We start from the raw sequence: 26,271 nt of genomic DNA on the forward strand, positions 1-26,271 counted from the left end.
ACTGGCAACTATTTTTGTCCCCCCCCCTAAAACCTTTGAAGATCTTGCCAGGTGCCTCTTCCATTGGTACCTTCTTTGCTATCAGGTTCCTCCTTTCTCCAATTTGACTGTATAAAAAAAATATATATTTTTAAATGGTCTCTGTCATTCCCTCAGCTAAGGGGATGCTAGGAGCATGTTTGAAAGTACCATGGTTTTAACTGTTTTTGTAGGGCAAGTTTCTTTTTTTCAGTACTGTTTTCCAATGTTGTGGTATAGAGGCCCATTACTGGTGATCTGAAACTGAATTATCTTGACGTTGCCCTTTATGAAGGCCTTTAGATTGTGCAGCATGTTGGTGATGGTACCTGCATCAAATCAGTTTATCCCCACTCTTTCTGTCCCAGCTTCAGATTTTATGTCGTACAGGCCCCAGCCTGCTTTCATAGTATAGATATATATACACACACACACTACTTTTTTTATGGATGTTGATGCTGAGCTTGAAAGCTACTGGGCTGACTTTGACAACCTCCATTTCTAGTGATATGTTTGTCGTATTCAGATCGTAATGGTACCATAAGAAACTTACAGCGGTCCACTCCATTTCTGTTGCCTCCCAATCACAGCTAACAGTGATTCTTAGGGCGCTATTTACAGGTGTTTCTTCGACATTTATACAGCAGACCAGTTTTACAACTTTAGCCTCCTAGTGAGCTTTCTGTAGCCCTTCCAAACAGAAGGCACACAAAAGGAGCTGTTTGGCCCTCCTGAGTCACAGGAGTCTTCCCCAAGAGGCTATGAAAAGCCATTTTATCATGTACACATCTTGGATGATTTCACTCTTGGTAGACATTTTAAAGGATTCTGCTGTGGTGGTCCCAGTGCCACAAAAGGCAGACCAGGTATTCTACCCACTGTGACTTTGAAGTCTTGTTAGCAACTTTGGAGTCTGAGCTGAATTATTTTTTTGTTTTGTTTTGCAAGAATCTAGAATATTTCTACTCATTTAAAGCTCTGATTTCCATCATTGGCTATGGAGTCAAGGCTGATTGAATGCTTGGCAAGGTTGTTTGTCCTATACCATTCAGAGAGATCTAGAACCGTCTCTGTTTTATGAGAAAGTTGTTTGATAAAATGATTGAGGCGCTACTGGATGACCTATAAAAAGCCAATGGATTAGGCCACATTTTTCACTAGTACGAAACCACATGCTTTGTCATTATTAGTCTGGCTAAAGTTATGGCTACAACTACAGGAACTGGCATCTCCTTAGTCCAAAACTCCTTTATTAATTCTTTTTCTGTGTATGTGGAGGATAACAAGGTGACCTTTTGGATACTGTTTTTACAGAATCCCTTCTGTTTTACAGGAATCACATCAGTGACATGGAGGAGAAAGGCAAAAAAAAAAAAACACAAGCAGCTGTAAAAGGTGAATGTTCAGCCTCCACAATGCAGAGGAGCCGGTGTCAAATGCGATTCTAGTTAACAAAACAAAACACTGAAACGCATTTAATACACGGAACCAAATACGTTTAGTACCTTTGTCTTTAAAATATTGGTGTTCCTCTTCTGATGCAACAAGAGGATGGTCTTGACAAGGAAGCTTTCAGCAAGGTCGCCTATAAGGTAATCGCCCTTGTCCTGGAGGTCTTCATCAGACACAGTGGTCAGTGACACTTATGAAGTTCTTCCTAACTGTTTCTCTCAGGAGGCAGTTGGGAGCCGATTTTTCTTCCACATGCTGCAGTTGTCAGAGTCACCAAATGACTGGTGGGCTCGGGGCAAAATATCTAGAGGCAGCAACATTTTCCTGTTCTGTTTAAGGGATGCTTCAATGACAGCGCTACACAGGAGGGGTATGCTAGGGCTCTGTCTTGATGGTTACCAAAGATGGAACTACATTTTATTGGATGCAAAAGATACATACTTGGCATACCATGTAAGAAGTGGGTGCATCTTTGATAGCACTTTCATACTCTTCCCTTAGCCTGTTACTCTTCCCTTAGCCTGAGGTTATCAGGTTCCATCCCTTTTGTTTCCTATGTCCTGTTAAGCTTGTAAGATGAATGTGAATATTTGCACTTCTTAAGAAGAACTGTAAAGGGCCATTGCTGTGGCAGAGAGATAAAGCAGTGACTGGCCCAGGTGACCTGGATTCGATTAGTGGCTTTGGCATCTGAGGTGCTAGCAGTGAAGTATGCTTATGCCTGTCATGGGGCAGAGGAGGGGAGAGCACATTTTCAAGGCATGTGCGCATGGTGGCTCAGTTTCCCCTGTGTGCGCATGGTGGCTCAGTTTCCCCTGTGTGCGCATGGTGGCTCAGTTTCCCCTGTGTGCGCATGGTGGCTCAGTTTCCCCTGTGCGCATGGTGGCTCAGTTTCCCCTGTGTGCATGGTGGCTCAGTTTCCCCTGTGCGCATGGTGGCTCAGTTTCCCTGTGCGCATGGTGGCTCAGTTTCCCCTGTGTGCGCATGGTGGCTCAGTTTCCCCTGTGTGCGCATGGTGGCTCAGTTTCCCCTGTGTGCGCATGGTGGCTCAGTTTCCCCTGTGTGCGCATGGTGGCTCAGTTTCCCCTGTGTGCGCATGGTGGCTCAGTTTCCCCTGTGCGCATGGTGGCTCAGTTTCCCCTGTGTGCATGGTGGCTCAGTTTCCCTGTGTGCGCATGGTGGCTCAGTTTCCTGTGCGCATGGTGGCTCAGTTTCCCCTGTGCGCATGGTGGCTCAGTTTCCCCTGTGTGCGCATGGTGGCTCAGTTTCCTGTGTGCGCATGGTGGCTCAGTTTCCCCTGTGTGCATGGTGGCTCAGTTTCCTGTGTGCGCATGGTGGCTCAGTTTCCCTGTGTGCGCATGGTGGCTCAGTTTCCTGTGTGCGCATGGTGGCTCAGTTTCCCCTGTGTGCGCATGGTGGCTCAGTTTCCCCTGTGTGCGCATGGTGGCTCAGTTTCCCCTGTGTGCGCATGGTGGCTCAGTTTCCCCTGTGTGCGCATGGTGGCTCAGTTTCCCCTGTGTGCGCATGGTGGCTCAGTTTCCCCTGTGCGCATGGTGGCTCAGTTTCCTGTGTGCGCATGGTGGCTCAGTTTCCCCTGTGTGCGCATGGTGGCTCAGTTTCCCCTGTGTGCGCATGGTGGCTCAGTTTCCCCTGTGTGCGCATGGTGGCTCAGTTTCCCCTTTAAAAACTGGTAAGTCTCTCAGGCAAGTTCCTTTGGAAATTTAAGGCCAACTATGAACTTAGGATTGCCAAGTAATTCAAAAGATAACCTTAAGCCCTTTAGCTAATATTAGGAAGATTAGAAGCAAAATAAGGTTCTGCACTGAAGTTGTATCAAATGGTGCCAGCTCATCTGACCTAAAGGACATTGCTAATATTCTTAGACAAATTGTCTGCCATCTTCATTACACCCACCCACCCGTCTCTCCTCCATTTTCCCTCACACATCCTTCTGTTAATCTGTTTGGACAAAGTCTTTGGCACTTTCTAAAATGAAAAACAACTTTGAGTTCCTACAATACACTTAGCATACACTTAGTAGCCATCCAATGATGAAGTCCCACTTGGCAAAATACCTCTGTCAACTGTTCAGTCTGCATCACTCCACTATTTGTCTCCCGAAGAGTAAAGAATGGCATTTGTGGTGCCCTTGCAGTAAAGGGGATTTCTCTGCTGACCATGGGAGTTATGTGCCTGTTAGTCTCAGTAGTATTTGCAAGGCTTTAGAGCTTATTGTATTTGAACAGATGGTGATATAGGTGACCTCTTTTCTTTGGATAAACACCAGTCTGACTTTGTAAAAGGCAGATCACACCAGCTCAACTTGGTTGAGTTCCTTGAAAAGTTTACTGAGGCCATGGATAAGATGCATACACTCCAAACTGCTTATCTAGCCATTGTCAAAGCCTTTGCTACTGTCACCATTGCTGCGAGTGAGCAACTCTTCCAACATAACATTAGCCCATACATAATTTGCTGAATTTGTAATTGGCTGTTTTGCAAAACCCATAAAGTTAAGTATGGGGGAGTATTTTCTGTTGACAGAAAAAATGTCACTAGTGGTATCCTGCAAGGCTGCGTCTTGAGACCCCTCCTGTTTGGTGTTTATACTTATGCAACATAAAAGCTAATATGAAGAGACATTCACTATCTAAGTTGACTAACTAGAAACTGGGAGCAGTCATGAGATCCCATTCTGATACTCTAATTCTCCACAAGGGCTGGACCAAATCAAGAAATGCAGCATAGTATCCATTTGGTAAACAGTAGTGATGCTAGATTTACCATATCGATAACTTTCCACTTATATTTGATGCAGCCATCCAGGATTTGGGGTACGTGCGTCTCTTTCTTATACCACCATTTGTCTGTGATAGTTAGAAAATCCTTCTTTATACCTCAAGGGACACATCTTTTGTGGCATCTCCTGTAGGGCCAAAGTTCTAATCTTACTCTATTCATTTCTTATTAGGCCCATCATTGAATATAATGTACGCTTTGGCATGTACCTCACCAGGCACCTAAACCAGTGCGAGGCCATTTCCTCAAAGATCTCGGGTCTCCGTACCCTTAGTTACTCTAACTAAAAGCTCTGTCGTTCTACTCCATGCCATGCAGACTCCCGAGGAGTGATCTCTGCACAGCATTCCATGCTGTGAATGACCCTGCAACTCATTGAACTCCTTCACCTAATAGAGTAGGTGGTCCTTGGTGTAGGACTCTAGAACATCGCATCAGAACCAGATGGCGTGTTAGATGCCTAACCCACCATTTACCTGGTTTCTGGAATAGGCTGCCCTTGCCTATCAAGCCTGATATTTCCTTGGCAGTCCTTAAAACCAGTGTGGATAGGTAATTGTAGGATTTTACCAGGAATATCTGGAGAAAGTCTGTTTAATGGGGGTGGGGGCACCACTAGTTTCTGTCAGTGCATGTTGATGTGGCTGAACTTCTTGATGGACTGTCTTGGTCATAGGCTTGGCAAAAGCCTGTGAAGCCAGAAATTTGGTTGGAGACAAAGGTAATAGCTAAGTGCTTCCTGAGGGTAGGTGGAGTGTACTGCTGATGTTAGCTCCTTATGGAACTTGGGGGACCATGCAGTGCTGATACCCATTGTATCCCATCCTCAGAGTTGCTGGGCTTGCCTAGGGGTAGAGATAAATAGGAAAAATGATCCCAAAGCAACAGTGTGACACTATTCCAGGATATCTCTTCACTTGCCCCAACCCCCCCAAGTAGGATCAAGTTCTGGAGAGTCAGGCGGGGATATGTAGACCCAGTAATCAAGGAGGGTTACTGGAGTCTACTGATAATCATTGTTGAAGGGAAACTTTAAAATGGAAAGCAGAACAGAGATTTATAATATTTGATGAGGAAGCGAGCTTTCTGAGAAAGCTTTGTCACAGTAAACATGTTTGTGGCAGATAGTTCTGATGTTTACCAAAAAGAACCTACTACTAAAGTTAAAGATTTGTTTTAGCAAGTATATAACATTTGTTTAAGGTAGCTGGAGCCGGCACTTTGTTTAAAATGGACTAATTTGCTGCTTGTTATAATGTACATCTTTAAGGTACAGTTTTTGGCAATATTAGTCAAGGTTGAACTTCGCTTACTTCTTTTGTGCTGACAAGTAATGAGGGCGGATGTTTGAAAATTTGAATCCTATAGGTATTGGGGCTGTACATAGTGGGGGCCTGATATTGTCCCATTTTAATGGGAATACATTTTACTGTTGAAGCCAGGTGGTCTCTGTTCTGTAAATGTCCTTAGGTGAGCTCTACTGTATGTATTGCAGAGGGATTGGTGTATTGGCATTGGATGCAGTGTTTGTTAGTGGGCTGGAAGATTTTTATACATAGGCGGTGGCTTGTGTTGAACGTGTTGCACTTTCATTGCTTTGACTTCAGGGTTTTACTTTCCATTTAAGTCTGGACCTGTTGAACCTGGATGTTCTTCGTCTTCCATTGCTGCAGTCCTGACTATTGGGTGTAGTCCGCGTCCCAGTCGGCCCGAATACCAGAGTATAAGGCTGACGTCGGTCATGGCGCCTTAGACTGACGTCAGTACGTCAGGGTACTAATGCGCATGACCGACGTCATTTCCTCAGTCTTTTTTGCCGCATGGTCCGATGCAGAAGCAATTTTGCGAGTGCAGGTTGGCGTTCTGAGATTTTCCGAAACCGGAGTTTCAGACCAAAACAGAGTTGGCTAAGTAACCCCGTTGGGGAACATTTTGGTTTTTTCTTGCCTCAGTATTTAACCGGATGTCAGAAAAAGTGAATAACTGTATTTCTTGTGGGAAGCAGATACCGCATAGGGATTATCATACATTGTGTATACCTTGTTTAGGGCCTGAGCACGACGTTGTTGGTTGCCGCTCTTGTGCTAGATTTAACAAGCGCACTATTAAGAGGAGGCTAGATTGTGCTAGGTTAGTGTTTGGAAAGCGTTGCAATTATAATATGCCGTCGGATGCTCCGGCGCCGGTTCATACAAGAAGCGCAAGGACAAAACAGTGAAGCCTAGGGGTGAGGAACCGGCAGACCCGGACGACGGTCCTTTAGTAAACTCAGTGGAGCCAGAGGTTTTGCCAGGAGTCTCCATGGAGTCTCAGGCAGATACTTTATTGTTACAGGATGTGCCCTCTCAGGGGGTAGGCCAGGCTGACGGGGCTTCTCAGGTAACTGTTCTTCCCTCTCTTCCCAAGGTAGTTAGGGCCTCTCCTTCTGTTGCCAAAGCTTCTTTTAGAGGTAGGCCAAGTTCAGCTTCTGTGGGGCTTCTCCTAGCATTTCGGGCTCTGTGCCTAAGAAACATATGCTTAAAATGGCAGAAGATTTGATTACTCTAATTAGAGGTTCTATGCCCCCGCCTGATAAGAGGCCTAGGGTGGAACAGGAGTTTGATAGTTTTGAACAGTGTTCACAGGCTTCAGAGTCTTCTGTGGAAGACTTACAAGAGTTTCCTACTTATTCTGATTCTGATGTGGATGATTCCACTCCTACAGCTTCTCCTCCTGAGGATTTTTCATTTTCAGAGACTCTTCACTCCATGAGGGAGCACTTTAAATGGGAAGGCCAGGATTACTCTGATTCAGGAAAAGGCTTAGGGAATTCTTGTTTTACCCCAGCATAGGCCCTTAGCTATTCCTCCTGTGTTGAATGTGGTGGAGGATGTTTTTGCAGAGGCTTCCTGAACCCTGACTCCTTGCCTCCTGCTCCTGTTAAGCCTGATAGGTATTATAGGGTGCCCGAAGCTCATAAGTATTTGTTTAAGAGTCCTAGGGGACCCAGAAACTGTTTCTCAGGGGCCTAAAGGTGTTAAAGCTTCTGTGGTTAAAAATCCTGTACCCTCTGATAAAGAGGCAAGGGCTTTGGATAGGTGGGGTAAGAAAGTGTATACTTCTTCCACTCTAGCCATGAGGCGTTGAATTGTCAGTTTCATATGCTAAAATATCAGAATTATCTCCTTTCACAATTGAAATCTAAGGTGGATGCTTTGGCGGAAGGTATTGAGTGTAAAGAATTGCTGGATTTGGTTCATGTGTCTGAACAAGTGGGTAAGCATTCTTTGCAGTGTGGTTTTGATGCTGTTCAGGCCTCCTCGAGGGTGGCTGCTACTAGTTCTGTTCTTCGCAGACATGCCTGGTTGAAGGATCAGAATTTAGCTGAGCATGTTAAGACCAGGATTTTGGATGCTCCTTTACAGTCTGATGTGTTGTTTGGACCGCCTGTGGAAGCAGTTTTAAAGAAAATGGAGGACAAAGCTAAGTCTATGCAGACTGTTAAAGATTTTGCAGGTGCAGCCTCCGGTTTAGTAGAAATTGGCCTGCTAAGGGGTGGACATATCCTGCTTATGGTTCCCAGTCTAGGGGTAGGTCTAGGCGTGGTAGGGGCAGGGCTCAAGGTTCGTTTAGGCCTAGATCAGAGAGTTCACCTGCTCAGACTTCTGGTGAGGGCAGGGGTCAGTCCTTTCGTAAGCAGACCCAATGACCTGCCTTTTCAGCTGCCAGTGGATTCTCGTCTGGCAGCTCCTTTGGGAGGAAGACTGTCTCTTTTCAAAGAAAATTGGGATTTAATCACTCAAGACAGATGGGTGCTGGATATCATTCATCACGGTTACAGATTTTATTTCCACACAATGCCCCTTTCAAAGGCATGCCAGATGTTCCTCCTCCACAAAGAAAAGAGGCTCACAAGCAAGTTTCTCAGTTACTCGGATAGGGGCCATTCAGCCAGTCCCTGTATCAGAAAGGGGCTTGGATTTTATTCTCGCCTGTTCCTAGTACCAAAGAAGGGGAACACGTGGAGACCAATTTTGGATTTATCTATCCTCAACACTTATCTGGACATTCCCAAGTTCAAGATGTTGACGTTACAACAACTGTTACCTCTGCTGGGCAAAGATCACTGGATGGTAACTTTAGATCTCAAGGAAGCTTACCTTCATGTGCCTATAAGGCTAGGTTGCAGAAAGTATCTGCGGTTTCGAACTGGAGATTTTCATTATCAGTTCTCTGCATTGCCCTTTGGCTTCTCTACTGCGCCCAGAGTATTCACAAAGGTTCTGGCTCCAGTGATAGCTTACTTCAGGCTTCAAGGCATTCAAATCTATCCTTACTTGGACGACTGCCTGATTCTGGCTCAAGAAAAGGAAGACCTTCTACAGCATCTGGAATATGTCATAGCAGTGCTAAGATGCCTGGGGTATTCTGTGAACGAAATAAAGTCCAGTCTAGTACCCTCTCAAGACATGTGCTTTCTGGGTGTGAGACTGAATACAGCAGCCCAGATGGCCTTTTTAACCCCGGACAAACAAAAGAGTCTGTCACTTTACTTCCATCAACTATCTCATCAGTCCGTGCTGACTGCAAGGACAGTCCTTCAAGCATTAGGGTTCATGGCATCTTGTATTCTGGTGCTTCCCAATGCCAAACTGCATATGAGGAAGCTGCAATGGTATCTCAAAAATGTATGGACACAGCACTGCCAGGATTTGGACACTGTCATTCAAATAATACCTTGCCTTCAAAAGGAATTCTTGTGGTGGGCTCAGGAATGTCACCTAAACAAGGGACTCTCTGTGACCCGGCCAGAGGCGAGTCAGATTTTAACGACAGATGCCTCGGACACTGCTTGGGGAGCTCATCTAAATGGAAAGTGGATACAAGACAAGTGGCCTGCCAGACTACAACATCTACATATCAACATGAAGGAGATGTTAGCAGTCCAGTTTGCATTGATGGCTTTCAAGGAGTTACTTCTTCCAGGGCAGGTGTTGATTCTAACAGACAACACAACTGTCATGTGGTACATCAACAAGCAAGGGGGAACACATTCTTATCCTCTATGCAGGCAAGCAATGATTTTATGGGAGACTGCGTTAAGCCTGCAACTAACTCTTCAGGCAAGGTTTCTGCCAGGAGCACAGAACTCCCTAGCAGATGTGTTAAGCAGACAAATCATGGATCCCCACGAGTGGAAACTGGATCTTCATGTATTTCAGAAATTGACAGTGTCATGGGGAACTCCAGACATAGATCTGTTCGCTTCTCCACTAAACCACCAGCTGCCAAAGTATTGCACAAAGGGTTTCATCACACAGCTTGGAAAGTGGATGCTCTGTCTTTCAGTTGGAAAAACCTTCATGTCTATGCCTTTCCACCTCTGCCTCTTCTTCCAAAGGTATTATTAAAGGTCAGACAAGACAGGCCAAGGATGATTTTGATAGCTCCAGATTGGCCTCGGCAACACTGGTATCCACTACTACGGAGTCTGGTAAGGAAGCCTCCATGGCCTTTACCTCTGATTCCTCATCTGTTATCTCAGAAGGATGGTCATCTGCTCAATGTCAAGCTTCACTCTCTTCATCTAACAGCCTGGCATATTCTCTCTTGAAGCACAGCAGGTCTCAACTTCCTCAACAAGTTTTAAATGTGATTATGGAAGCTAGAAGACCTAGTACAAGGAAGGTGTACGCAGACAAATGGAAGAGATTTTTATTTTGGAGTACAGCAAAGAATTTGGAGATTTCTGAGCCTAATTTGAGTGTGGCTCTTCAATATCTTACTGAGTTATTGGACAGAGGTTTGTCCTTCTCTTCCATTAAGATTCATGCTGCAGCAATTTCAGCTCATTATGATTGTGACCCACATTTGTTTTCGCATCCTTTGTTCAAGCAGTTTCTTAGAGGGGCAAAGAATATAAGACCCCCACGTAGAGCTCCTACTCCTGCTTGGGATCTCAATTTTGTGTTGGAAAAACTTACTCTACAACCTTTTGAGCCTGCGGCTACTGCTGAGTTGAAATACTTGTCATGGAAGACTGCTTTTCTGTTGGCCATTACTTCTGCAAGAAGGGTGTCTGAGTTGCAGGCCCTTATGGCAGTAGAGCCCTTTTTGATTTTCCATAAGGATAGGGTATCATTACGTACTAATCCTTCCTTTATGCCTAAGGTGGTTTCTAGTGTGGCTTTAAACCAAACTATTCATTTGCCTACTTTTTATGCAGATCCCCAAAATAAAGGGGAAAAGATTTTGCACACTTTAGATGTACACAGGCAATTGAGATATTATTTAAGCAGGACTAAGGATTTTAGGCAGTCTCAGCAGTTGTTTGTTTCTTTTGCCTTGAGTTCACAGGGCAAGCCTGTGTCAAAACAAACTATCTCCCGGTGGATTGGCTTTTGCATTGCATTTTGTTATTCCCATCATGGCAAGGAGATTCCAGCTGGGATTAGGCCTCATTCCACTAGGGCTACTGCCACTTCAACAGCATTTCTAAGGGGTGGCAACTAAGGATATTTTGGAAGCAGCTACTTGGAGTTCAGTGCATACTTTCTCTAAGCATTATCATCTTCCTATCTACTCTAAGTCTAGGGCTGGTTTTGCCACTGCTGTTTTGCAAGGCATGTTATCAGCTCCTACTTCCTTATAATTTGCCAGCCTCCCTTTCCTCTGCTTTGGGATTCTACCCAATAGTCAGGACTGCAGCAATGGAAGACGAAGAACATAGTACAGTTTTGTACCTACCATAAATGTAGATGTTCGAGGATTCCATTGCTGCAGTCCAATTTACCCTCCCTCCTTCCCTCTGTGTTTAGGGGTGGTTGTGTAGGTGAGTTTACATGCTTATATTTTTGTATATATTGTTGTATATATTGTACATGTTTTTTGGTGCAGGTTTTTTGGGACTTGTCTTTTTGGGTCTTCTGACATCTGGGGCAAGAATAGACTGAGGAAATGACGTCGGTCATGCGCATTAGTACCCTGACGTACTGACGTCAGTCTAAGGCGCCATGACCGACGTCAGCCTTATACTCTGGTATTCGGGCCGACTGGGACGCGGACTATACCCAATAGTCAGGACTGCAGCAATGGAATCCTCGAACATCTACATTTATGGTAGGTACAAAACTGTACTTTTCCTGGATTTGTGGATGGTATCCCACATGTAACTTCAGGTAGCACTTCAGAAGTTGTACACAAGGCGTTCAGATCCTTCATGCTGTTCTTTTCTCTCTCTAGGCAAAAGCAAGTGGGAAGAAACTACGAAAAGTCACATTGAAGGTATCTCCCCGTGGAATCATTCTGTATGACGCTTTAAGCAGTGACCTCATTGAAAATGTTTCAATATATAGGTATGTAGGAAGGCTCAGTATTTTCATCTCTGCTTTCTTTGCTGTACTAGTTTTGCTGCTTTTTACCTTTTGCCTCCATTTTTCCAAGTTCTTTTTTGCATAGTTGCTTTGGTGCGTTTGTCGTTCCAGTTGGTCCTTTTTTCAATTGATTTCTTAGTTAATTCATTGAATTTAATTGCTAAGGGAGCAAATGCCTCCAGTGCTTTTATTCTAGGATGTACTACATTTGCGTCTGGCATTTGTTTTTCATACCCTATATTAAGACAAGAATCCTATCCATGAATCTGAAATATAATTGGTTTAGAACTGGTTAATGGATGTAGTATTGAGAATTATTGGTAGAAGGCTGCAAGGTCTTGTCAGAGTCTTGCTTTCTTTGGCTTTATTCAAAATATTTGTGAAAAATGGAAAAAGGATGATGTTCTTCATCTCACATTGCTGCAGTCCTTACATAAGGGTAGTCCGCTGTCCTCGGTCGGCCCGAATACCAAAGTATAAGGCTGACGTCGGTCAAGGCGCTTAAAACTGACATCAGGACGTCAGGGTACAAAAGCGCATGACCGACGTCATTTCCCCAGTCTTTTTTGCCGCATGGTCCGATGCAGAAGCAGCGTTGCAAGTGCCGTTTGGCGTTCTGAAATTTTTCGAATTCGGAGTTTCAGACCGAATCCAAGTTGGCTAAGTACCCCGTTGGGGAATATTTTGGTTTTTTCTTGCCTCAGTGTTTTACCGGATGTCAGAAAAAGTGAATAACTGTATTTCTTGTGGGAAACAGATACCGCATAGGGATTGTCATTCTTTGTGTATTCCTTGTTTGGGGCCTGAGCACGACGTTGTTGGGTGTCGCTTTTGTGCTAGGTTCAATAAACGCACTATTAAGCGAAGGTTAGATTGTGCTAGGCTGGTCTTTGGGAAGCGGTGCAATTATAATATGCCGTCGGATTCTCCGGCGCCCGCTTCTGCGAAGAAGCGCAAAGACAAAGCAGTTAAACCCAGGCAAGATGAGTCGTCCGTTCCGGACGCCGGTTCTTTACAGGCTTCAGTGGAACCAGTGGTTCCGACGGAGACTTCTCTGGAGTCTCAGGGGGAGACTTTGATTTTGCAGGAGGTGGTCTCTCAGGAGGCAGGTCAGGCTGAAGGGGCTTCTCAAGTTACTGTAATCCCCTCCCTTCCTAGGGTGGTTAGGCCTTCTCCTTCTGTTTCCAAGGCTTCTCCCAGGGGCAGGCCAGTTTTAGCTTCTGTTGGTGTCACTCCTAGTTCAGCAGGGTCTGTGCCTAAGAAGCACATGCTTAAAATGGCAGAAGATTTGATTACTCTGATTAGAGGTTCTTTGCCCCCTCCTGATAAGAGGCCTAGGGTGGAGCCAGAGTTGGGAAGTTTTGAGCAGGCTCAGGATGTTTCAGAGTCTTCAGCTGAAGACTTGCAGGAGTACTCTCCTTATTCTGATTCTGATGCAGATGATTCCACTCCTTCTGCTTCTCCTCCAGAGGATTTTTCTTTTTCAGAGACGCTTCATTCTATGAGGGAACATTTTAAGTGGGAAGGTCAGGACTTCGCTGATTCTAGGAAAAGGCTTAGGGAGTTTTTGCTGTTACCCCAGCATAGGCCCTTGGCTATACCCCCTGTTCTGGATGTTGTGGAAGATGTGTTTGCAGAGGCTTCACTTAATCCTGATTCTCTACCTCCTGCTCCTGTTAAACCGGATAGGTATTACAGGGTGCCTGAGGCTCATAAATATCTTTATAAGAGTCCTAGGGCGGACCCAGAAACTATTAGTCAGGGACCTAAGGGTGTCAAGGCCTCTGTTGTAAAAATCCGGTTCCTCTAGATAAAGAAGCCAGAGCTTTGGATAGATGGGGAAAGAAGGTCTATACATCTTCTACCTTAGCTATGAGGGCTTTGAATTGCCAGTTTCATATGTTGAAATATCAAAACTTTCTTCTTTCTCAATTGAAGTCTAAGGTGGATGCTCTGGCGGAAGGTATTGAGTGTAAAGAATTACAAGATTTGGTGCATGTCTCTGAACAGGTGGGTAAGCATTCATTACAGTGTGGTTTTGATGCTGTGCAGGCCTTGTCTAGGGTGGCTGCCACTGGCTCAGTTCTTCGAGGCACGCCTGGCTGAAGGATCAGAATTTATCTGACCATGTTAAGACAAGGATTTTGGATGCTCCTTTGCAGTCTGATGTGTTGTTTGGTTCACCTGTGGAGTCAGTCTTGAAGAAAATGGAAGACAAGGCTAAGTCTATGCAGGCTGTTAAAGATTTTTGCAAGTTCAGCCTCCAGTTTAGTAGGAATTGGCCTGCTAAGGGGTGGACGTATCCTTCTTATGATTCTCAGTCTAGGGGTAGATCTAGACGTGGTAGGGGCAGAGCTCGGAGTTCTTTCAGGCCTAGAACAGGGAGTTCACCTGCACAATCTTCGGGTGAGGGCAGGGGCCAGTCCTTTCGTAAACAGGCCCAATGACCTACTTTTTCAGCTGCCAGATCCTTCTTGCCTGGCAGCGCCTTTGGGAGGAAGGTTAGCACTCTTCAAGGAAAATTGGATGTTGATTACCCAAGACAAATGGGTATTGGATATCATACACCAGGGTTACAAGTTTTATTTCCATACCTTGCCTCCTTTCAAAGGCATGCCGGACGTTCCTCCTCAGCAAAGACTAGAGGCTCGCAAACAAATTTCTCTACTACTTCAAATAGGGGCCATACAACCGGTCCCTCTGCCAGAAGTGGGCCTAGGATTTTATTCTCGCCTGTTTCTAGTACCAAAGAAAGGAAACACGCGGAGACCAATTTTGGATTTATCTATCCTCAACACATATCTGGACATTCCCAAGTTCAAAATGTTGACGTTACAACAGCTTTTACCTCTGCTGGGCAAAGATCACTGGATGGTGACTCTGGATCTCAAGGAGGCTTACCTTCATGTTCCTATCAGGCCCAGTTGCAGGAAGTATCTGCGTTTTGGCTGGGACTTCACATTATCAGTTCTCTGCATTGCCCTTTGACTTATCTACTGCGCCCAGAGTGTTCACGAAGGTTCTGGCTCCAGTGGTAGCTTTCTTCAGGCTAAGAGGAATACAGATTTATCCTTATTTGGACGATTGCCTGATTCTGGCCCAAGAAAAGGACGAACTTCTTCATCATTTACAGTATGTGATGGCAGTGTTAAGATGCCTGGGGTATTCTGTGAACGAAATAAAGTCCGGTCTAGTACCCTCTCAGGACATGTGCTTTCTGGGTGTGAGACTGAATACAGCATCCCAGATGGCCTTTTTGACCCCGGACAAACAAAAGAATCTTTCTCTTTACTTCCACCAGTTGTCTCGTCAGTCCAGGCTGACTGCAAGGACAGTCCTTCAAGCCTTGGGGTTCATGGCATCTTGTATTCTGGTACTTCCCAATGCCAAACTGCATATGAGGAAGCTACAATGGTATCTCAAGAATGTATGGACACAGCACTGCCAAGATTTGGACACTGTCATTCAGATAATACCTTGCATTCAGAAGGAATTTTTGTGGTGGGCGCAGGAATGTCACCTAAACAAGGGACTCTCTGTGACCCGGCTAGAGGCGAGTCAGATTTTAACGACAGATGCCTCAGACAAAGCTTGGGGAGCTCATCTAAATGGAAAATGGGTACAAGACGCGTGGCCTGCCAGACTTCAACATCTACATATCAACTTGAAGGAGATGTTAGCAGTCCAATTTGCATTGATAGCTTTCAAGGATTTACTTCTTCCAGGGCAGGTGTTGATTCAAATAGACAACACAACTGTCATGTGGTACATCAACAAGCAAGGGGGAACGCATTCTTATCCTCTATGCAGACAAGCAATGATTTTGTGGGATACTGCTCTCAGTTTACAGCTAAATCTTCAGGCAAGGTTTCTGCCAGGAGCACAGAACTCCTTAGCAGATGTGTTGAGCAGACAAATTATGGATCCCCACGAGTGGAAATTGGATCCTCATGTATTTCAGAGATTGACAGTGTTATGGGGAACTCCAGACATAGATCTGTTCGCTTCTCCACTAAATTACCAGCTGCCAAAGTTTTGCACAAAAAAATTTCATCCCACAGCTTGGAAAGTGGATGCTCTCTCATTCAATTGGAGCAATCTTCACGTGTATGCCTTTCCACCTCTGCCTCTCCTCCCAAAGGTACTGCTGAAGGTCAGACAGGACAAGCCAAACATGATTTTAATAGCTCCAGATTGGCCTCGACAGCACTGGTACCCATTACTGAGAAGTCTGATACAGGAGCCTCCATGGCCTTTGCCTTCGATTCCTCACCTGCTGTCTCAGGAGAACAGTCATTTACTCAATGTCAAACTTCATTCTCTACATCTGACAGCCTGGCATATTCTGTTTTAAACCCTGGAGGGTCTCAGCTTCCACAACAAGTTTTGAATGTTATTTTGGAGGCCAGAAGGCCTAGTACAAGGAAAGTTTACGCAGATAAATGGAGGAGATTTTTAATTTGGAGTACAGCAAAGGACTTTGATGTTTCTAAACCTAATTTAAGTGTTGCGCTTCAATACCTTACTGAGTTATTGGACAAAGGTTTGTCCTTCTCCTCTATAAAGGTTCATGCTGCAGCAATTTCTGCTCACTATGACTGTGACCCACCATTATTTTCTCAGCCTTTGTTTAAGCAATTCCTTAGAGGGGCAAAGAATATAAGACCCCCACGTAGAGCTCCTACTCCTGCTTGGGATCTCAATTTTGTGTTGGAGAAACTCACTCTACAACCTTTTGAGCCTGCAGCATCGGCAGAGTTGAAATATTTATCATGGAAGACTGCTTTTTGTTGGCCATTACCTCTGCGAGAAGGGTTTCTGAATTACAGGCCCTTATGGCAGTTGAGCCTTTCTTAATTTTCCACAAGGATAGGGTGTCTTTGCGTACTAACCCTTCTTTTATGCCTAAAGTGGTTTCTAGTGTGGCTTTAAACCAAACTATTCATTTGCCTACTTTTTATGCAAACCCCCAAAATAAAGGGGAAGGATTTTGCACACTTTGGATATACACAGACAGTTGCGATATTATTTGAGCAGAACTAAAGGGTTCAGGCAGTCTCAGCAGTTGTTTGTTTCTTTTGCTTTGGGTTCTCAGGGCAAACCTGTTTCAAAACAAACTATTTCTAAGTGGATTGGTTTTGTATTGCTTTCTGTTATTCCCATCATGGTAAGGAGATTCCAGCTGGGATTAGGCCTCATTCCACTAGGGCTACTGCCACTTCTACAGCTTTTTAAGGGGTGGCTACTAAAGATATTTTGGAAGCAGCTACTTGGAGTTCAGTACATACTTTCTCTAAGCATTACCACCTTCCACTTTACTCTAAATCTAGGGCTGGATTTGCCACTGCAATTTTACAGGGCATGTTGGCAGCTCCTAATGCTTTATAGTTTTGCCATCCTCCCTTACCTCTGCTTTGGGATTCTACCCATATGTAAGGACTGCAGCAATGTGAGATGAAGAACATAGTACAGTTTTGTACTTAACATAAATGTAGATGTTCGAAGATCCACATTGCTGCAGTCCAATTTACCCTCCCTCCTTCCCCTCTGTGGTTGAAGGTGGTGGTGTGGTTTGTGTTGTACATATTGTAAATATGGTTAGTGCACGGGTGGTTGGTTAGGTTTTGCTGGGTTTTGGCTTTGGCCTTTCTTGTTAGGGCCTTCTGACATCTGGGGCAAGAAAAGACTGAGGAAATGACGTCGGTCATGCGCTTTTGTACCCTGACGTCCTGATGTCAGTTTTAAGCGCCTTGACCGACGTCAGCCTTATACTTTGGTATTCGGGCCGACCGAGGACAGCGGACTACCCATATGTAAGGACTGCAGCAATGTGGATCTTCGAACATCTACATTTATGGTAGGTACAAAACTGTACTTTATGCCCCACTTTAGGTAGTCTGAAGTAATATGAGTTATTGGTAAATGAGAGAATGTACATGGTTTTCATGAAATGACAGTGTTAGAATGAATGAGTCGTAGCCTGTCCATTTAAGTACAATCCAGAGTGAAAAGATACAAGCCCTTAATGTAAAAGGCCTTCATGTCAAATAACTTGAGGTGTTGAGACATAGCGTGATAAAGCAGTGGGTAAATGCTGCAATTCTTTAAAGTGGACCAAGAACTTAGAATATGTGCATGTTTTGTGGAACCTCCTAATAGTAAGTTGCAGGAGACCTAGGAAAGTCTACAGAACCATACAGTACACAGGTGTACATTGTTTCTAAACATGTAACATTCTGAATGGTCTGTCATAGCTGCAGTGTTGTCTGCCCTTCACACAGGTTAAAAAAAACTGCTGTGAAAGCAATTTTGGTGGAGTTTATTAAACTCCAGACATGCAAGGCAAATATTCTAGACAGATGTTTATTGGGTCTTAATGAAGTTAAGGTTTTTTTCTTGTACCAAAATGAGATAGCCAGCAAGTAGCTGTATATGACCAGTGGTATTGTGCAGACATAGCTGTTTAAATTTTAGAAACCTTTATATAAATGAGCTGAAATCCTTGTTTAAAAACATTTAACCATTTTTTTCTTCTGTAAGGCAATTGTTTATGCTGTAGAACAGTTAAGACCAGCTGTGAATTTTTTTTTTTTTGTATGAAAGGTGATTAATTAGGAAGACTCCTTGGTTGTAGCTTGGCTCTGAATGCTTTTCTGTCGCATGTTTTTTTCTTAAAGCAAACAAAGGTGTCCTGTCCCCCCCAAAAAAACTGTAGAAAGGCTTCTTGTAGCTTGAGTAGTGTCCTATGGGGAAGGTAATGTGCACCTGACCATTTTGCATAACTTTGTACTCTTGCTATGACAGGGCAAGGAGTAGAAAGCCTGTGAATATTCAAGGGTAAAGGGTGGCGAGTAGCCCCTGTGGACAAGAGCAGTAGCAGGAGTAGCAGGTAGTGAAGGGATGAGCAAGTTTATTACTGACTGACCTCCATGTATGAGGAGTGCATTGTTTTTCGATTTACAGTGCAATTTGAGTACGTCATTTATCTGCAAATTTTCAGAATGTCCTTGAGTTTCTTATACTTTTGGTTTGTTGTACATGTTTTGTTTTTCTGGTAAGTCGTAAATGGTTACATTCACTTAGATGGTGATGGGAATTGAGTATGACTTCATGTTGTTGTTTGTCTTTCGGCTTTTCCCGGTTAGGGGTCGCCACAGTGGAACTCCGGTCCGCTAATGATTGGCAGTAAATTTTCATGAATGCCAAGGTGCCAGCTCAACGTTCAACCTTCAACGCAGGCATGCCCATTTACACATGTCTTTCGAATGCCCACCCCACTGCGGGGAGGACATGCAGACTCCACACAGAAGGCACTCCCCACACTTCAGCCGAGAATCAAACGGGAGAACCTCTTGCGGTGAGGCAACAACGCTACCGCTGCACCACCGCGGATGTCCTGAGTATGACTTCATACCCTTCAGAAAATGTGTGCTTTACAGACCTATTTAGCAACTCTCAAGTGTTGGAGAAGTCTCTCCTTTATTTTGGGCTCTTGTTTCCTCAGTATTTTTGGCATTGTTGCCCCTAGTTCTTCAAGAAGTCAAGATTTTTTTTTTCTTGAGTCTGATATCTGAGATTTAAACAGGCAAATTAGCTGGGGCTGTCTCTGGAGAAAAATAGCTAGTTGCTGCTGTTTGTTCATTGTTTTGGCTTTTAGGACTAATGTGTTTTTGTGTGAAGCAAATTTGATTACTTATTTATGACTACTGTTTGTGTGTGGGAGAAAAGTTGAAATTCATTACATGACCTTTTGTCACAGTCAGATGTCCGTGTTCACAGAAGTGGTGGTAACTGCTTGGAGTTGGGGGTGGGAGCTCTCAGTGGATGAAAGTTGACTGACCCTCTTGTTTGCATAGTTTAAACAGTGGTGAATGTGGCTTTGCCAGATCAGTGGGCATTTTTGTGAAGTAAGATGAAATACTTTGATTGTGACTGTTTTTATCTGTCAGACATCCAAGGTCTACATAATAAAATGGAAGTACTTGATGGGTATTGAGGCCATCTGTGAATACACTTCCCCCTGCTATATTTGATCACTGTTAAAGCAGTAGTCAGTGGTCTGGAGTAGCAGGTAGTGTCATACAATGCATTTGCTGAAATCTGTGTAAAACTTATGTTTTGTGGCCAGTCCCTGCAGTGAGGAGCTTGCAGTGTACTTTAAAAAGTGGGCCTTAATCTCTTTCTTTTTCTATAACAAACATCATTGTTGCCCATGAGAGGGCTTGGGTGCTGCAGCAGGAACCAGGAGGGGAGTGTCAAAGTAACCTGTCAAGTGTCAGTGTTGTAATGAGTATTTATGCCATCTCATATCTTGTAGCTCTGGTTGAGTTCTTGTCTTCTCTGTGGAATCTGCTTGCCCCCCTTTTATGTGTAGGTTTATTGTGCTCTAGATGTTCATCGTGCATACAGCTGCAGTCATAACAGATGGGTTTTCCTGCCGTCAGGCGGGTCCTCGGTCGGCCGAATTCCAAAGTCTAGGTCCGACGTTGGATGTCGTCGCTTCTTCCCTGACGTCTGTGCGACAGGGGTATAAAAGAACCAGCCGATGCCATTTTCTTCAGTCTTTCTTGCCGCGTGGTGCCCGAAGCAGAAGCAGTTCGCAAGTGCCAGTCGGCCAGCTCCTGAGATTACGAATATTTTTCAACCGAAGTCTTCTTGAAAGCCAAGTACCCCGTTGGGGAAACTTTTCTTGCCTCAGACCGATGTCAGACAAAGTTAATAATTGCATTTCATGTGGGAAGCAAATACTGCATAAGGATTTTCATTCCCTCTGCATTCCTTGCTTAGGCCCAGACCACGACGTCTCGGCCTGTCGTTTTTGTGCTACGTTCAACAGACGCACTATTAAGCGTCGGGCGGAGTTCGCCCAACACTATTTTGGCAAAAAGTTTAATTACATTATGTCAGACACACTAGTCATTGGTGACTCCATAGTCAGACACACTGACGTCCCGCTCACCAGACTGAGTAAGGAGAAGGTCACAGTAAGCTGCCTGTCGGGTGCTAGAATCCGCCACATAACGCATGCACTCAGGTCTCTCAACAGCAGGTACAAGTACGACTCAATCATTGTCCACGCTGGTGTAAACGACCTGAGACGTACCTCCTTGGACTACATGAAAAGAGACATAGTGGAGCTCTCTGATTATGTAGCCCAAGTAGGTATGACCCTGACCTTGAGCAGTATCCTACCTTCACCAAGAATGATGCCACAATACAGAGATAAGATGATCAGCTTTAACAATTGGCTTAAACTCTGGTGTCATTCAAAGGGGATCCAATGTCTGTCTGCCTGGGATGACATGCTGGACAAGCCACGCTGCTTAAGGGCGGCTTGCACCTGTCACCCTGGGATTCCGGATTTGGCAAAGGCTCTTGCCACCCCATAGTGCCTTTTTAGGCAAGGCTCAAATTCTAAACCTACCACCCTAGAACACAAAAAAGAAAAAAAACTAAGGGTAATGCTTCTCAATACCAGAAGTCTCAACCTCAAGATGCACTTTTCGAGGCCCTTCTCAGTATAGAGAACATCGATGTCTGTGCTGTGACAGAAACCTGGTTCAAGGCTCCTGAGAGCACCCCAGCACTATCAGGTTTTACCTCATATCATGCGTTCCGGCCCCAAAATCCGGACAATACCAAGAAAGGAGGGGGGGTATCCATATTCATCAAGGACACCCACACCTCAAGATTGGTGGCAACGCACGATGCATCGGAAACCATCCAGGTGCAATTAACCATAGGCAAGACTGCTCTGCAATTTGTAGCATGTTACAGGCCACCCTCACAAACTCAGGAACCTCACATGGCCTTCCTAAAAACACTGGAGGGGATAAATGTATCTCCGAACACCATCATACTAGGTGACTTCAGCTACCCTAATATAGACTGGGAACACTACTCAAGCCCAAACACTCTAGCCCAAAAGTTTCTGGAATTCATAAACTCAAATGCCATGGAACAACTAGTCACCATCCCCACAAGAGGAGAAAACATACTTGATCTCATCATCACGAACATGGGAGCACAATGTTCAACACCGAAAGTATACCCCTCACTGGTGAGATCAGATCACAAACTAATCTCGCTGGAGGTCCTCATCCCCCCACCGAAATAAAAAAGACCACAGTAAAGAACTTCAAAGCCGACTTCACACTTCTAAAGACTAGTGTGGTCTCCTTTAAGGCCCCGAGCGGTAAACATTACTCAAACCGCTGAATCACTTACAAATGCCTTCTACCAGCACCTGCAGGGCTGCATGGATCAGGCAATCCCAAGCAAAACAAAGACTCTTTGTACCAAAGGCAAGCGTCCAGTCTGGTGGACCCCAGCCATAAACAAACTCTACAACAAAAGGAGAAAGCTACTACAAGATAGAGCAAAATCCTTAAAAGGTAAGACACCGCTGATCACTACAAGTAAAAAGCTAAGAGCTCTCATAAAATCATCTAAAGCTAATTTTGAGAAAAAAATAGCTAAGGACTCTAAAGACAACCATAAGGCATTCTTTAGCTATGTCAGAAACCTAGGAGGAAACTCCCAGATATGCTCAGAATTAGTCCAAAATGATGTGAAGATTACTGATCCTACAGACATTGCCAACATACTGGCTGACAGGTTCAGTGCAAACTTCTCCCCCCCTAAAGGAGAGATATCTATACCAAATGATTGTAGCCCCAAACATCTCTAGCCCAGGTGAGAACTGCTCTCCAAGGCAAAGAACACAGCATCCATGGGACCTGATGGTGTCCCGGCTGTGTGCTCCACGAACTCAACGAGGAATTAAACCCACAGTTAGGACAGCTGTTTAATCTCAGTCTCACCTCCGGATCATTGCCAGGGGTGGAGCACAGCGACTGTGGTCCCACTCCACAAAGCGGTGCCTCCACCGACCCTGGAAATTACCGTCCCATTAGCTTGACAAGCCTTATCTGCAAAGCCATGGAGAGGATCATAATGGATCTCATAAATAAAGACATAGGAATTTGCAGACTTTGGATCCAACCCAGTTTGGCTTTGTCAAAGGCAGATCATGCCTTTTAAACTTGGTTGACTTTTTGAAACAGTCACCAAGGCCATTGATGAGGAAAGGCAGTCCATACAGCCTACCTAGACCTGGCGAAGGCTTTCGATACAATACCCCACTGGTATCATTGAAAAACTCATCAACTTAAATGTAAACCCATACATTACAAGATGGGTTGCAAACTGGCTGAGTGACAGAACCCACAGGGTCAGAGTTGCTGGCGCCATGTCAGACTCAAAGCCTGTTGCAAGTGGTGTCCCACAGGGCTCAGTCCTAGGCCCACTCTTGTTTGGCATCTACTTTTCTGAAGTACAAGCAAACACAGGAGGGTTATGGCTGACAAAGTTTGCAGATGACTGCAAACTGGGCCGTCGAAAACACATCTGACACAGATATCCTTCAGAAGGGTCTCACAGAAACGGATAACTGGTGCCAGAGCCATGGCCTAAAGTTAAATGCCAAGAAATGCATAGTCATACCCTTCGGGAAAAACAAGGTTACCCCTAGCTACCATATAGGTGGCAATCCCCTGATCACAGAAGTAGTCATCAGGGACCTGGGAACCCAGGTTGACAGTAGCCTTTCATTTGACACTCATATTGCTAAAGTAGTTAGGAAGACCTTCTACATTGCCCACCTTATGAAGGGATTCACATCTAGATCAAGGGAGGTCATAGTCTCCCTATACTCATCACTCATCAGACCAATGATTGAGTACAATGCCCCATTCGGAATGTATCTGACCCGACACTTGCTGCAGCTGGAGAGGCCACAAAAGTTCCTCACCAAAAGGATAAAGGGTCTCAAAAATCTGTCTTATGCTGCCCGACTGAAAGAACTCCAGTTATATTCAGTTGCTTACCGCTTGCTCAGAGGTGACCTGTGCCTGACATACAAGGCCATGTCAAACCCAGATTTGATGAACATGCTTCATCTCAAAAATCTCGATCCCTCAGAGCCACAAGGGCGGGAGACTTGAACCTCGACACGGTTATTAATAGGACGTGCTGGAGGGATAGATTCATCACCCAAAGACTCCCTATGCTGTGGAACAAAATCCCGGTTTATGTGAGGCAGAGCACCTCGCTGGCCTTGTTCAAGAGGAATCTTGACCAATGGATGGGAGATCGCAGATGCACCCCAGGGGTTACCTCAGTGTCACTGCTCGACAGAGGCACAGCAACATAATGGGCACAGTTTCTCCAAACTAAATGGGTGGCGTAAGCCACAAAACTATGGGCTAGGCTTGTAAATGCCCTCGGGCAGATAGCCTAGTATGAACCTATGAACCTATGTCGTCAGATACTCCGACTCCAGTTTTAAGTAAAAGACGCAAAGATAAGGACCGACATACGAGGTCCGCGACTTCTACCGACACCACGCCAAAGCCGACTACAGGTGGTCCGGTTCTCAGTGAGGCGCCTACGCAGCCCCTGACTGCCGATGACACTTCTTTGGCAGTGTCTTCAGTGCCCGAGGTCGCAGGCTGTTTGGCCCACACCCCGACTACAGATACCGAAGCCACTCTTGGCAGTGAAACTCAGAATTTAGACAGGCCTGCCACCTCTCAAGGTGTCTTCAGGCCTTCCTCTTCTTTTTCCATCAAGGCTTTCACTAAGTCTAAAGCAGCCATGCATACTAAAAGACAAGCCCCACAGGGCCCCATGCCTAAAAAGCAGATGCTCAAAATGGCTGAGGATTTGATTACTCTTTTATCAGGGGTTCTCAACCCCCTCCGGACAAAAGGCCCAGAGTGGAGGAAGAATCCCCTTCCTCGGACCAGGCCTCCATTATTTCAGAACATTCTGAAGACAAGGAACATTCTTACTCCCCTTTTGAAGATTCTGATGCAGAGGAGTCCATTCCCTCTGTCCCCCCCCCCCCCTGAGGATATCTCTTTTAGGGAAACCGTACATACCTTGAGGGAACACTTCCACTGGGAAGGCCAAGAGTACTCAGACTCCAAGAAAAGGCTTAGGGATTTCCTCTTGCTCCCTCAGCCCAGGCCTCTGGCTATACCTCCCGTCTTAGACATACTAGATGATGTGTATTCGGAGGTCTGCCTTAACCCAGATTCTTTACCTCCAGCTCCAGTCAAGCCTGACAGGTATTACCGGGTTCCTGATTCACACCAATTTCTATACAAAAGCCATGCGGCTGACCCAGAAACTATTTCACAGGGTCCCAAGGGAATTAAGGCCTCCACTGCTAAAAATCCATTACCTTCAGAGAGAGATTCCAGAGCTTTAGAAAGGTGGGGGAAGAAGGTATACACCTCTGCCACCTTAACCATGAGGGCATTAAACTGTCAGTTCCATCTGTTAAAGTACCAACAGTTTCTGTTATCACAGTTGAGAAACAAAATGTCACAACCTGAACAACCAGACTTGAAGGAGTTGCAGGATTGGTTACATAGTGCAGAACAAGTGGGTAAACATACCTTACAATGTGGTTTTGATGCTTTAGAGGCCTCATGTAGAGCTGCTGTTACAGGATCAGTCATATGTAGACATGCTTGGCTCAAAAAGCAAACTTTACCAGATCATGTTAAAGCTAAATTACTGGATGCACCTCTGCAAAAAGATGTATTATTTGGTGTTAAAGCTGAGGAGGTATTAAAGAAAATGGAGGAAAAGGCAAAATCAATGCAAACAGTGAAAGATTTCCTACAGGTACAACCTCCACGTTTCAGTAGAAATTGGCCTTCCAAAAATTGGTCCTTTCCGGCCACGGACAGACCCCAAAGAGGTAGATACAGGCGCCCGAGGGGTAGAGAGCAATATCAAGGATAGTTTAGAGGCAGACAATGGCAAGCACCTACACAAAGAGGTGGTGAGGATAGTTCACAGCCATTCAGAAAGCAGAACCAATGACTTTCCCCTTTGCATGCCAAGCAAGGCTCAAATGGCAGCACCTTTAGGCGGAAAACTGGCATTATTTTCAAAAAATTGGCATATTGTCACAAAAGACAAATGGATCCTGGACATTATAGACAGAGGCTACAGATTCCACTTTCACACCCTTCCAAAAATGAGAGGCATGCCAAACCTGCCACACAAAGGGCAGAGGCACAAAAACAAATTTCAGATCTCATGGACATGAAAGCTATTCAAGAGGTACCTGCACAAGAACAGGGTCAAGGTTTTTATTCCAGACTATTCCTGGTACCAAGAAAGGGAAAAGATTGGAGACCTATTTTGGACCTATCCATCCTAAACACATTTTTACTCGTGCCAAAATTCAAGATGCTCACATTAAAGCAGCTTCTTCCCATGTTGGGCAAGGAGTCTTGGCTGGTAACATTGGACCTCAAGGAGGCATACCTGCATGTCCCAATCAAACAAGATTGCAGAAGATACCTCAGATTTCTTGCAGGTTCAACCCATTATCAATTCTCTGCATTGCCCTTTGGCTTATCTACTGCAGCCAGAATATACCCATATCTGGACGACTGCCTGATCCAAGCGGACAGCAAGCACATACTTCTAAAACACCTGGCGTATGTAATAATGTTGTTAATCTCTCGGATACACAGTCAACAAAAAGAAGTCAAGACTAATACCCTCTTAAACAATAATTTTCCTGGGTGCCAGCTTGGATACAAACACCCAGATGGCCTACCTC

General features: G+C 44.9%; 1 protein-coding gene across 1 annotated transcript in view; it reads left to right on the plus strand.

Moving 5' to 3' along the window:
• The window catches only part of LDLRAP1 (low density lipoprotein receptor adaptor protein 1), a 982,852-nt gene that overhangs the window by 397,032 nt on the left and 559,549 nt on the right, over positions 1-26,271 (plus strand). The window contains exon 3 of the mRNA XM_044060079.1: positions 11,491-11,603. Within this exon, the coding sequence (XP_043916014.1) occupies positions 11,491-11,603 (113 nt within the window). The remainder of the gene's footprint in view (positions 1-11,490; positions 11,604-26,271) is intronic.

The sequence above is a fragment of the Protopterus annectens genome, chromosome 1.part2, assembly GCF_019279795.1.
Source record: "Protopterus annectens isolate FY-2018-M chromosome 1.part2, PAN1.0, whole genome shotgun sequence".
NCBI lineage: Eukaryota > Metazoa > Chordata > Ceratodontiformes > Protopteridae > Protopterus > Protopterus annectens.